This window comes from Onychomys torridus, chromosome 8 (genome assembly GCF_903995425.1).
Source record: "Onychomys torridus chromosome 8, mOncTor1.1, whole genome shotgun sequence".
Taxonomy (NCBI): Eukaryota; Metazoa; Chordata; class Mammalia; order Rodentia; family Cricetidae; genus Onychomys; species Onychomys torridus.
The window spans coordinates 78,150,850-78,163,336 of NC_050450.1; the positions used below are offsets into that span (position 1 = coordinate 78,150,850).

The 12,487-nt window shown below is 38.1% G+C and overlaps 1 protein-coding gene across 1 annotated transcript; it reads right to left on the minus strand.

Moving 5' to 3' along the window:
* Positions 1–1,633: 1,633 nt before the first annotated feature.
* On the minus strand, positions 1,634–1,960 carry LOC118588737 (60S ribosomal protein L30-like). The gene has a single exon (XM_036195290.1). It carries the CDS (start codon positions 1,958–1,960, stop codon positions 1,634–1,636), a length of 327 nt encoding a protein of 108 aa, XP_036051183.1.
* Positions 1,961–12,487: the final 10,527 nt, after the last annotated feature.

A 12,487-nucleotide genomic window follows, 5' to 3' on the forward strand; every position in this document is an offset into this window, starting at 1 on the left:
TCTCCAAGTTGCTTCCCCAGTTTGAATCCGTCAGGAGAGGAGTTGAAGACTCCCATTTCCTCCTACAGCTTGGTGCTCTAATTAAAGCAATAAATACGGTTCCCTTTGTGGGAGAAGCAGGCAGGGAGGAACGAACAATCTCTTCCGACCCATTAGTCTCTCAGCACAGTCTGTAGCATTTAAATTCCCATGTAGACGGGACAGTCAGAGACCCTGTCCCCACAGGGCAGGAGAGACTGCTGGTAGACAAATGAGGGGAGGCAGGGCACACCCAATATCAGGGCCCTGCAGCCACTGGGTGGGATATTGTCCAAGGGACAGGGGCAGGCAGGTGTCTCATGGTTTTTAGCGTTCCCTATCACTTGGTTCCAGACTCAGTTACAGAGTCTCAGTGATCATTTGGATCATAAACAGCTTGTAGAGAGAGCCACATAATTTTGTTCATGTGATTGGTCATGTCTGTGTGTGTGTGTGTGTGTGTGTGTGTGTGTGTGTGTGTGTGTGTGCCAGGAGCTTACAACATCCACTGGTCCATGCACTGCAGTGCTGACCTTATAGGCATGAGTGGCCACGACCAGTTTATTTTAATGTATGTGCTAGAGACTCAAACTCAGTTCCTCATGCTTGCTCTCAAGCCATCTTCATCTTCCCAGCCTCTGTACTACATTTTTAGAGGTTTGCTGATTTTTTTCTTTTCCTTTTTTTTTTTTAAAAATGATACCAGGGATAGAACTTAGAGTCTTAGCATGCTAAGTTCTGAGCTATAGACCCAGCTCTATCTTTTCTTTTTTCTTATTTTGAGACAGTTGTGCAGATTGACCTTGAACTTACTCTCTATCCAGGCTGGCCTGAATTTGTGATCCAGACCTGTCTATCTTTCTGAATAGCTGGGGTTACAGGAGGTCTCACTAAGACCAGGCAAAAATCTTTTATTGTATTTGTTCTCTTTGTTCCATTTTGTCACATGAATAATTAATTCTGGGAGCATTGTTTGCATTATTGGTTTGCATTAGTTTTAACTTTAAAAGGATTCCAACTATTCCACTACTATGTTTTGACTGCGGGCCCCTTCGGTTTTCAGGATTTCATTTATGCTAATCAAGTTTGTCATTAGATGTGTTAGATGTGTCTGCAATAAGAAAGGCTGCTGGAGTGTCAGAACACTTCATGTTGGCACAGGACTAATTCCAGTCTAGTATCTTGACTATTTTCTTCACCAGACTCTAAGAACTTCCAGACAGACTTTTGTGACTGAACGTGGCCATAACAAAGACAAATGTCAGCAGATTTTTTTTCCTTCCTGGCTCCTGCAGCTGTTTGAGTTTGTGATACCTTAATCTAGTTTGCTCTTTATATATATAAATGCTTTTAAATATAAAAAGCACATAAAACCAAGAACAGGAACAAAAACCATATTGAAGCCAAATCATTTTTAATATAGATTCTCACCAGAGGTTTGTAAATATTTCATCCTTGCCACACAGATAAATAATTGAAATTATATGAGAGTTCTGGAACTTGTGTACCTCTGAGGCCTGGACTGGGTGGAACATCACTTACTAAATCACTTGGTCATTGGTTGTGTTTTCCCCTCGGGTTCTGACAAGTTTTAGTGAAGAGAAACTTTCCTGGGTTACCTTTCTCTAGTCTGTTCTGACATACCTCTAAGAATATCAGAATTACCTAGATCAATGACAGCCAGTGTATGCACTCTGTAATAGTTTCTGCATGCTGTGTCCAGTTCAATATTATTGTCACTGTAGTATTGGGCACCAGTTTCAGCCAACAGGGCATAGTATTCTAGTCCAGATTTCCTCACAGCTGCACAGTTGTCAGGAATGACCAGTTTGCCCTGTCTGATCATCTTCAGAATCTCCTTGTACCCCACCACACACTTTCCACTTTTCAAAACAAGCAAACCAACTCTAGAGACTATTTCCATATTCTTTCCTGGGGCCATCTTTCTACCTTAGGTGTGGGATGGCCCCAACCAAGAGCAGCCACCAAGATGGCCAGGGAGCTAGCAAAGCAGTTGTATTACTTTTTACAAAAATCTAGCTGAGGCTTTCCTGAGCATTCGTTCATGAGTTGTGTATGTAAAATAATGTAATAAGGTAAGTGGATCACATTAACAAAGCTGCTACATTGCTATCTGAGTACCATGTTCACCTGGTTAGGTCCCCCTAAACTTTGCAAGGTGACTGAGATTTGCTAAAAACAAAATGCATGGACTGGTGGAATTTCCAAATTGGGAGTCACTGGAGGTACTTTAGCTTATGACTTATTTTATTTTTGAGATTATAATATAATTATATCATTTTCCCCTTCCCTTTTCTCCCTCCAAACCCTTCCACATAGCCCTCCTTGCTCTCTTTCATATTCATGGTTTTTTTTAAATTAGTTATTGTTACATGTATATATTTATACATGTGTATTCCTGTGTATACGCTGCTCAATCTGCGTAATGTTACTTGTGTGTCTATGTTTTCAGGCTGAGCTGGTAACGGATGACCTTTTAGTGTGCTCTCCATTGGAGAAAACTCTTTCTCTCACTCCCAGCTTTTCTTAGTTGCCTTTAGTTCTCTGGGTAGGGGTGAGGCCTCCTGGGCTTTTCTAGGTTCCTTTTGACGTGTTCAGCTCTTGCTTAGACGGGCATGTTGGTGAGATTTCATGAGTGTAGCATCTGATACTGCTAGGAGACACAATCTCACAGCAAGCTCCCTGATCTCTGGCTCTCAGACTCTTTGTACCTCCTCTTCTGTAATGCTCCCTGAACCTTGGGTGTGGGGCTTGTTTTGTTGATGTATCCATTGGGACTGGGCTCCACAACTTGCAGGTATTTTAATGTAACAGTTTGTAAAACAACTGGTTCAGTCATCAAATTCCGTGTAGACATAATTTGTATCATAAAGTCTATTGAATAATGGATAAAGTACAAGTGCTCTAAAGAAACTGAAATCAAATGGAAGGAGAGTCATTTCACAGGCTAATGTTATCAACAGCAATTCCATAGAATCTCTTCCATAAAGCAGACAAGGAAGGCATGGTTCTCCCTTTTAAATGAGACCAGCATTATCTTACTCTCCAAATGAGATAAAATTATGAAAGGGAAAAGTAATCTAGAGATCTATGATAATCACTGGGCTAAACAGTTCTTTGCAGAATGTTAGAAGACCAAATAAAAGATTTAGTAAGTCAACTGACCTGAAGTAGTAATATATATATATATATATATATATATATATATATATATATATATATATATATATATATATATATATATATCAAGGATCATTATCTAAATAATTAACTGTCTTCTACATTAATAACCCAGTAACTTTCCACAATTATTGCTTCCAACTTATATGGTTTCACTTCCACCTGAAACACTTGCTTTGGCATATCATACACTTGCTGAAATTAAATTCCTAGCTTGTATTTATTCAAAATTGTCTCCAGTTTACCTTACGTTTTTAAATATATTTCTGCCGGATATTGAATTCCTAGTTGGTTTTTAATCTTTTGTAATTGGAAGATGCCATTATACTGTTTTGCATTGTTTCTGAAAAACACTGCACACTAATCTCATTGTTCACCGTCTGTGATAACTCCTCCCTCCCCCCATTCTCCTCGACTTTGCTTTTAAGAATCCCCTCTTTGTTCTTATTTTAGGATTTCTCTCTGTATCCCAGCAGTTTAAATGTGTTCTGCATATGTGTGGTTTTCAGTGAATTTACTCTTCTTGGGATTTGCTGGCTTTTAACATTGATGCGTCGCTATTTTCAGCAAACAGAATTTTAAAAAAAAATTTAAATACTCTTATTTTTCAAGCTATTCTGTTGCATTCTTTTTCTGGGACTCGGATTACATATACATTCTACTGCTTGGGATTCTCCCATAGGGGAAGGATGTTCTGTTCAATTTCTGTTTCAAGTCTTCTGTCTGTGAACAGTCATCAAGTTTGCTGGTCCTTTCTAGAGTGCAAGCTGCAGTTTAGTTCATCTGGTATGTGTATGAATGAGTGGGTTTTGAAACAATGGGATGAATGAAGGCATTGCCACTAAGGTTAACAAACCCTATGGGCAACCATTCTGACACACTTCTATGCATCTCCTGTGACTAACAAAGGGTAGAAGGGGAAGCTAGACATTACAGTTGCCATTAGAAATAACGTTCAGTGGACTATGAGCAAAGTGCAAAGATGTACATGTAGAAAATATAATAATACTGTTAATTTGGAAGCTAAGTTAAAAAAAATAACTACAACTTGAGAATTGAAAAGGTAAGAAAATAAAGGAAGAGAAGGGATAAAGAGAAAGAGGAGGGGAGGGAAGGGGAAAGGAGGGGAGGGGAAGGGATTGGAAGGAAGTGAAGGGTAGCCAGCGATCCTGGTCACAGAACTATTACAGAAATGATTGAACAAATATTTTTGAGTAAATTTTGAAGTTCCAGTTGCTGCACTTAGCAGTGAAAATGATGACAAATAGAATACAACTTCTGACCAAGAAACAATGTACAAACTTCCCCAAAGAAGGCAGGTAAGTGCATCATAACACATGATGCACACAACATAAGATGTATGTTAAATATATCCCTCGGCTAATTCAAATTCTTAATGGTAATAAGCAAATGTTCGTTTTCATTTCAGCTCAGATACCTGTTAGGAAAGGGTGATTCCTGCCCACAAGGGCCTCCCCTCTTACTCTCTTCCAGTGTGTTTAGCTAGATTTGGAGTTACACGGGGGCAGGGAATGAACATGCTCTGTTCAAAGCTGGCGCCAAGCATAGTGTCCCACCTACAATAAGCTCAGTAGATGCATGCTGAGCACTATTGAAAGAAAAGGAGAAAGGCGAATTCCCAATCCAAAGGACTTTTCACTTAGCCCCTACCCCAACATTGTAATGACTTTGTATCTTTGTCAGGAGTACTGTAATAACACATGTAGGAAGGTCATGCTTGTATGAGAAGATAGTGTGAGAGAGTCACTTATCTTGGACAGAATATATAAGCCACTTGTACATATACTGATATAACAGATAAGGGTGTTGGTAAACTGAGTCTCACATTCTAAGTACTGTAAAGGGATTCAACGAAATAATATCTGCCATGCTGAGTAAAAGCCATCTACCAACACAGAGGTCCTAGAGCACAGAGGAGTTGTCTCTCTCCACGGACAGGCATAGGGCATAGGAATGGGTAGGAGGGTTATAACACTGAAATGGGTTTCCAACCACATATTCATTATATCCTCACCTCCTAAGTAGACAATTGCCATACAATCTAATTCAAGATATGCAAGTTTCTCAGACTTCTCTACAACTGGAATTCAATTTCTGAGAACTTGTTTTGTTCCTTGTGTCTCTACATGGCTAGAGATGCTCGGGTCCAGTCTTGTCAGCAGTATGAACTGATTTCTTTCATCAATACAAAAAGAGCTTGGGCGAGAAGTTGCATGATATCATGATTAGAATCTGAAAAATAGCCCATAGGCTCTTGCTTTGAATTCTCAGACATTAACATACGTCACTATTTTGAAGGCTAATTTGTTGAAAGATTGTTATAGTCTGAAGTTGAAATATCCCCAGTAGGCTCAAGTTTTGAACTTCCAGTTCCTGGCCTGTGGTGATATTTTGAGGGCTGTGGAGACTTCATGGGGTAGGGCATGGTTGATGAAAGTTGATCACTAAGGGACACCTTTTTTTTTTTCAAGACAGGATTTCTCTGTGTAGTTTTGGTGCCTATTCTGGATCTCACTCTGTAGACCAGGCTGGCCTCAAACTCACAGAGATCCACCTGGCTCTGCCTCCCAAGTGCTGGGATTAAATAAAGGTGTATGCCACCACCACCTGGCAAAGGGACATCTTTAAAATTCTCTTCCACTCTTGGTTCAGGTCCTGAATTCTGCTTTATGGTATAAATCACATGAAGACACACTTAGGGGAGCCCCTCCTGCCTCATTATCTTCACTGCTGTGACCTGAAATCTCTCTGTACCAGTGAGCCAAAATACACCTTTTCTCCCTTGATTCTCTTAGAACTTTTGCCACATTGAGGAGATAAGTAACAAATGCATAACTTTCCTTTATTTTTGCTTTCTAGTGCCTTATGGCACTATACTGAGAGTAGAATGTGAAGAAACCTCATAAATAACAAAGTTCTTGGATTATAATTACAGCAAGAGCAAAAATTGTTAGGGAAGGAAGCACTGTTTCCATAGTTAGTACTTTGGAGATACACAGTATCAGAACACGTTAGCAGGTATGTGGACAAAGTAGAGAATGCCTAACTAATAAAGATGCTATGCAGAAATACAGCACTGTTTTGAGGTCTGCTACTATATTAGTAACTAAGATAAAATGGTCTGCTATAACAAATTTTAAAACCCAATTCTCATTTTACGATCACAGCTAGTTTATCTCTCCTGTGATGTGCAAGCAGCTCTCCCAAAGGAACAAGTGGTTCTTCCCAATACTGACTTCCTTGTGACTTTGCCAGTTCCAACCTAAGGTTCATAAGGAATCCTCACAGTGGTTTCACCCCAGCTATTCAGAAGGGAGTCAGGTGTGGGAAACACCTTCTGAAGGTTTTGTGAGTGTGTGGTTCTGCCTCTGTTGCACTGATAGACCTGGATCATAGTCACATTGACTAGTGTGCAGTTTAACTCTTTACCCTAACTTATTGTCAGTCTTTCAAAAGGTGAGGTTGCCAAAGTTTTTAATCAACATAAAACCATTTCAATTCTCTTCCATGAAGAGATGGTCCTGTTTTCATGAACCTGCTTTTGCCGGTTTCTCAAATGTGAGTTGGCTATGTTTGTGTGGCTTATTTCTGAGCTCTACTCTATTCACTGATAAATAGGTCTATCCCTGCAACACTGCCAGGCTGTCTCAATTATTATAAATAGCAACTGAAAATCAATAGAACTTCTCTCAATCTTATTCTTCTTGTTCAAATTTATTCTATTCTAGTTTCCTTAATACTCAGTGCAGATTTTATACTAAGCTGGCTTCTACCTGCAAACATCTTATAGAACTTTGATAGGAATTCAATGTTAACATAGAGCAGATGTGTTTACAATATTGTATTGTCCATCTGTGAATATAGCATTTCATTTATATTTTATTTTACCATTTAAATTCTTGTAGTTTTCCCAATATATGTATTCTGTACATATTTTTAGGTTTATATATAGTTTTATTTTGTATAGGGATAATGGTATTTTAACTCTATATATTTTATAATTCAGAATAAGTGCTATTCTGTGTTAAATTTTTGTGTTTTAAATTTTGCTTTCACATAGTTGTTGTAGAATATTATTTTAAGGTGTGTTACATTTGTTGATGCTATGAAATATTTGTTCAATGATGCAGAGATGTGTTGCATTCTTTTATGTTGCATTTGCTTAACTCTGTTAAGCTGTGTTACTTTGCCTGCCTAAAACTCCTGATTGGTCTAATGAAGAGCTGAATGTCCAATAGCTAGGCAGGAGAGAGAAATAGGCTAGGCTAGCAGGCAAAGAAAATAAACAGAGGAGAAATCTAGGCTAAAGAAGGCGGAGAAGAGCTAGGAGTGAGAAAAGGAGAAGAGGATGGCAGGGGACAGCCACACAACCATACAACCAGCCTCACAGTAAGAAGGGGGAAAAGGCATAATAGACTAAAGAAAGGTTAAAAAGCCCAGAGGCAAAGCAGTTAAAGAGAAAAGGGATAATTTAAGTTAGAAAAGCTGGCCAGAAACAAGCCAAGCTAATGTTGGGCATTCATAATTAAGAATAAGTCTCTGTGTATTTATTTGGGAGCTGGGTGGTGGGCCCCTAAAGAGTAAGAATTAAAAAAAAAAAAAAAAACTACACATAGTTAACACTAGTCTATAGAAACATGTTTCATTTCTATGTATTGATGTTATGTTTTGTGATGTTGCTAAGCTTACTAATTAGCTTTGTAAGCTGAACTTGTCTATGTGTATTTGTCAACCTTGGAATTTTCTACAAAGACAAGCAGTTTTCCTTCTACTTTTTTATACATATGCACATGGATTACATTTTGTATCTATATAAAAACTAGGAACCACAAATGAGAGAAAACCTACAATATTTGTCTAAGATTGACTTAACATACTTACTGTGATTATCTCCAACTTTATCTATTTTCCAAAAGACAACATAACTTTTTCTTTATGGATTCACAAACACCACTGTGTATATTTGTCACATTTGTGTACCCACTCCTATGTTGATGGACACCTAGGTTGGTTCTACAAGCTGGCTACTACTGCCATCAATACTGATGGGCAAGTATCTCTGATGTGTTGAATTGGAGACTATTTGGTTAATACCCAGGAGTGGTATATAGCTGGGTCCTATGGAAAGATATCTCTCTCTCTCTCTCTCTCTCTCTCTCTCTCTCTCTTTCTCTCTCTCTCTCTCTTTGAGGAACTTCTATGCTTATTCCTATGGTGGTTGACTAGATTCATCCACACCAGCAGAATGTGATTCCTTTTCTACCACATCTTCACCAGGGTTTGCTGTTGTCTTTTTGGTGACTGCCATTCTAACGAGAGTGGGAGTTTAATTTTAATTTGCATTTCTCTGATGGCCAGTGAGGCTGAGCATTCTTTTCATGTGTTTATTGGCCATTTTTCTTCATCATTTGAGGACTAAATGTTCTTTTCAGTAATCCATTTGATCCTGTGATTGCTTATTGGGTTGTGTATGTATTCTAGATAGGAATCCTCTGTTGTATATACAACTAGCAAAGGTTCTCTTCCATTCTCCAGACTGACAGTTCACTAGTTATTACTGTGTAGAAACTTTATGTCATTAAGTCCCATTTGTCAAAGGTTGGCATTGCTTCCTGAGTGACTTGAGTTCTATTCAGAAAGTTCTTGTTTATACCAGTATCTTAACATGTTTTTCCTAATTTTTCCTCCAACAATTTCAGAGGTTCAGGTTTTAAATCAAGGCCTTGATTCATTTTGTAGTTTATCTGTGTACAGGATCATAGTTAAGGTTGTAGTTTTATTCCTTTATGTGTGAATATTCATTTTTCAGAGCACAATTTACTAAAGGGCTTATCTTTTCTCCAATGTACATATTTTGGTATCTTCATCAAAAGCCAGATGGCTCTAGTAGTGTGGGTTTATGTCTGGGTCCCCCACTGTATTTTCTGGGTCAACATGACTATTTTTATGCAAGTATCATGCCATTTTCATTACCATGGTTTCATAATAAAGTTGTGGTTAGATATGGGACTATCTTCAACATTGTTCTTCTCTTGCTAAGGAATGTTCCAGCCATTAGGGATTTTTGGGCTCCCTTATGAACTGTAAGGTTCTTTTCATTCTATTTGTATGAAGAACAATAATATAGTTTTTACTTTTATTGAAATTTAAAATGTGCATGTGCATGTGCATTAGCCACTGCTGAAATGTAAAGGTCAGAGGATAGTTTGCTGCAGTCAGCTCTCTCCTACCCCATCGGTCATGGGACTGCACTCAGGTTTGCAGGCTCAGCAGCAGGTACTTCTGTCTGTAGAGCAAATGCATCACGCCAACCATGGAGTTTTGATGGGATTGCATGCAATCTGTAGATTGCTTCCAGCACTATAGACACTTTCACATTATTAATTATTTCAGCACATAAGTATGGGACTTCTTTCCATCTTCAGCTTTTCAAGTTTTCATTTTAGAAGTTTTTCACTTTTTGACTAGGTTTATCTAAGGTGATTTTTGAGGCAATTATGAATACAAAGTGCTTTGTTTGTTTATCAGTTCTAAGAGTGTTCTGATGGAGTTTTATTTATGGTATCATATAAAAGAAACTACATAAGGAATAAATAAACAAACCAACACATAAATAAATAATCTTCAAATAAAGATATCTTGGCTTCTTTTCCTATCTCTATCCCTTTCATCTCCTTCTCTTGTCTTACTGCTCTAGCTGGGAGTTCAAGCACTGTATTGAGTAAGAATGGCAGTCAAGTCAACTTCACTCCACAGATGCTTCAACATATGCAAATCAAAAAATAGATACATTCAGGAGAGAAATCACATGATCATCCCAACCAACAAAAGTGCAACACCTCTTTATGATAGAAAACTTGAAGAAACCAGGAACTGAAAGAATAGGTCACTATATAATAAACACTTTATGTGACATACTTATTTAGTATAATATACTAAATAGGAAAAACTTAAAGCATTTCCACTAAAATCAAGAGCAAGACAAAGGCACTGAAGATTTTTTAAATGGCTTTTGTGCACCAACCAACATGATCACATTGTCTTTCTTATTTAGCTTGCTAATATATATAAACTAATAAATATAACACTCAATATAGAATAAAATCTAACTATAATATGTTGACATACTGATTTTTTTCTTTTTTTTTTCTTATTATGTGTTTTAATTTTATACATCAGCCATGGGTTCCCCTGTCCTCCCAACCTCCCGCCCCCACTCCCACCTTCCCCCCAGCCCCTCTCGTCCATTCCCATGTCCTCCAGGATCAAGACACCCCTGGGGATTTATTTAAATCTGGTGGAGACATACTGATTTTTTTTTACTGCAGAATCAACCTCATACTCTTAGGACAAATGTTTCTTGGTTACAATATATTTTTATTGACGAATTTGGTTTGTTCATTTGTGCTGAGGAACTTTGCACTGGTCATAAGGAGGGATTTTGTATTATTTTTCTCTTTTGGTTCCACCCTTGCTTTCTCCTAGCATTAAGGTAATGCTAGCTTCATAAAGTGAGTTGAAATTCTCCTTTTCTTTTATTGTTTGAAGGAAACTATATAGAACACAGTGTTTGGCAGATTTTTTAAATAAAACCAGCAGTACCTAGAGGTTTACTTCTTAGCTAACTAACTTTTTAAGAAAAAAAATATAAATATTGTATTTTTCAACTCAGGAGCTTCTACTTTTTGAAGTCTTTAAATATCTTTTGAGTTTTCTTGCCTATTCGTTTATTTTTCATCATTTTCTATGGATGCTTACATATAATGACAATAATAATTCTTATTAGAACAATATATGACATCCTAGTTTTTTGCAGTGTCCCACTCATCTGTGGCACAATTAGTATTGAATTTTCATGGTGGGGGTGATGGGAGATATTACTTTCTAGCTTCTTCACCCATCACTTACTTTATATGAAATTGGGTGTAGGATCACAGTGGAGACTGGATTATGCTGTCATCTTGTCTGGAAAATCATGAGTGTGTGACTCTCTTCTGTGTGCAGTAGTTAAATTGAGAAAACCATCATTAACAGTTTGTCCTATGCTTGGCTAGTCTGGGATTGGTCCTCAGCATTCACAAAGAACTCTGCTCCCCACATCCAGCTTTGCTGCTGTAAGCACAAGTGATGAAGTGTTTGACTTCTCTTGCTGATGCTTCAGCCATAAACCAAATCACCTTTGCATGTAGTGAGATTTCAGGCCAATTTAAAAGCACAGAAGAATGCCAAGAAGGGTACAAGTTCCTTCTAGGCTTGGGTCTTAGTTTCATTAAAAATTTTGCAGCAAAATTAGGGAGTGAGGTGAGTATTGAAGTCTATAGTCATTTCAAGAGAATTGTTAGTGCATGCGAGGTTTCCCTGGATCTAATCTGTTCCATCTGCTGCCATCATTGCCACGAACTCTATGACATCTTCTGAACTCAATAAATGTAGTGCTTTCTTTTCTCCTGCAGCCTCTGCCAGATCTCCCTCCTTCCAGAAGCTGCCACGCTTCTGAAGTATACTTTCTCTATAAGCTAGTTCATTAAGATGCTTTGCATACTATTCTCTTTAATATTCTGCTAGATAATGTGTTAGTTAACTTTACATGCCAAGCTGCCTAGGTCATTGAATGTCTAGATCTTTAGTCTGTGAATGGTATTTAGGGATGAGATTAACATCTAAATTCATACACTTAGTGAAGTAGACTGCTCCCTCTAATATGGCTGGGCCTCACCCAATCGGATGAATGTCTAAATCAAACAGAATGGCCAAGGCCTTCACTGGTGCGAGCAAACTGCTCCCACCCCATCACTCAAGCATAGACTTCAGCCTGTTTCAGCTCTCAGGCTAAAAGCAGGAGATGCTGGTTCCTTCTGCATCTCAACTCTGATGGCTTTCAACTTCACACCATCAATTCTCCTGGTCCTCAGGCTTTCAGACTCCGACTACACCATCAACCCTGCTGTTTCTCCAGCTGCCAGTTCCCACTCTAGAACCATCTCAATCTCTGTAACTGTGAGCCAATTCATATACACATATACATACTCATGTAGTAATACACATAATATATAAAATCACAATGCTTGATATGGATATAATGTCTATATATAGAATTTCCTATTGACTCTATTCCACTGGTGAACTCTGATCATACCTGTAGTATTTTATTGTTTTGTTTTGATACAAGCAAGACAGGCTGAAGGTCTTCAATATTTTACCTGACGTAGATCTCGAGAACAATGCATGTGTATCCCTATATAAAGAA

What these genes read in the sequence shown, in the direction of transcription:
- LOC118588737 (XM_036195290.1), bottom strand. Translation starts at nt 1,960, where the DNA reads ATGGCCCCAGGAAAGAATATGGAAATAGTCTCTAGAGTTGGTTTGCTT.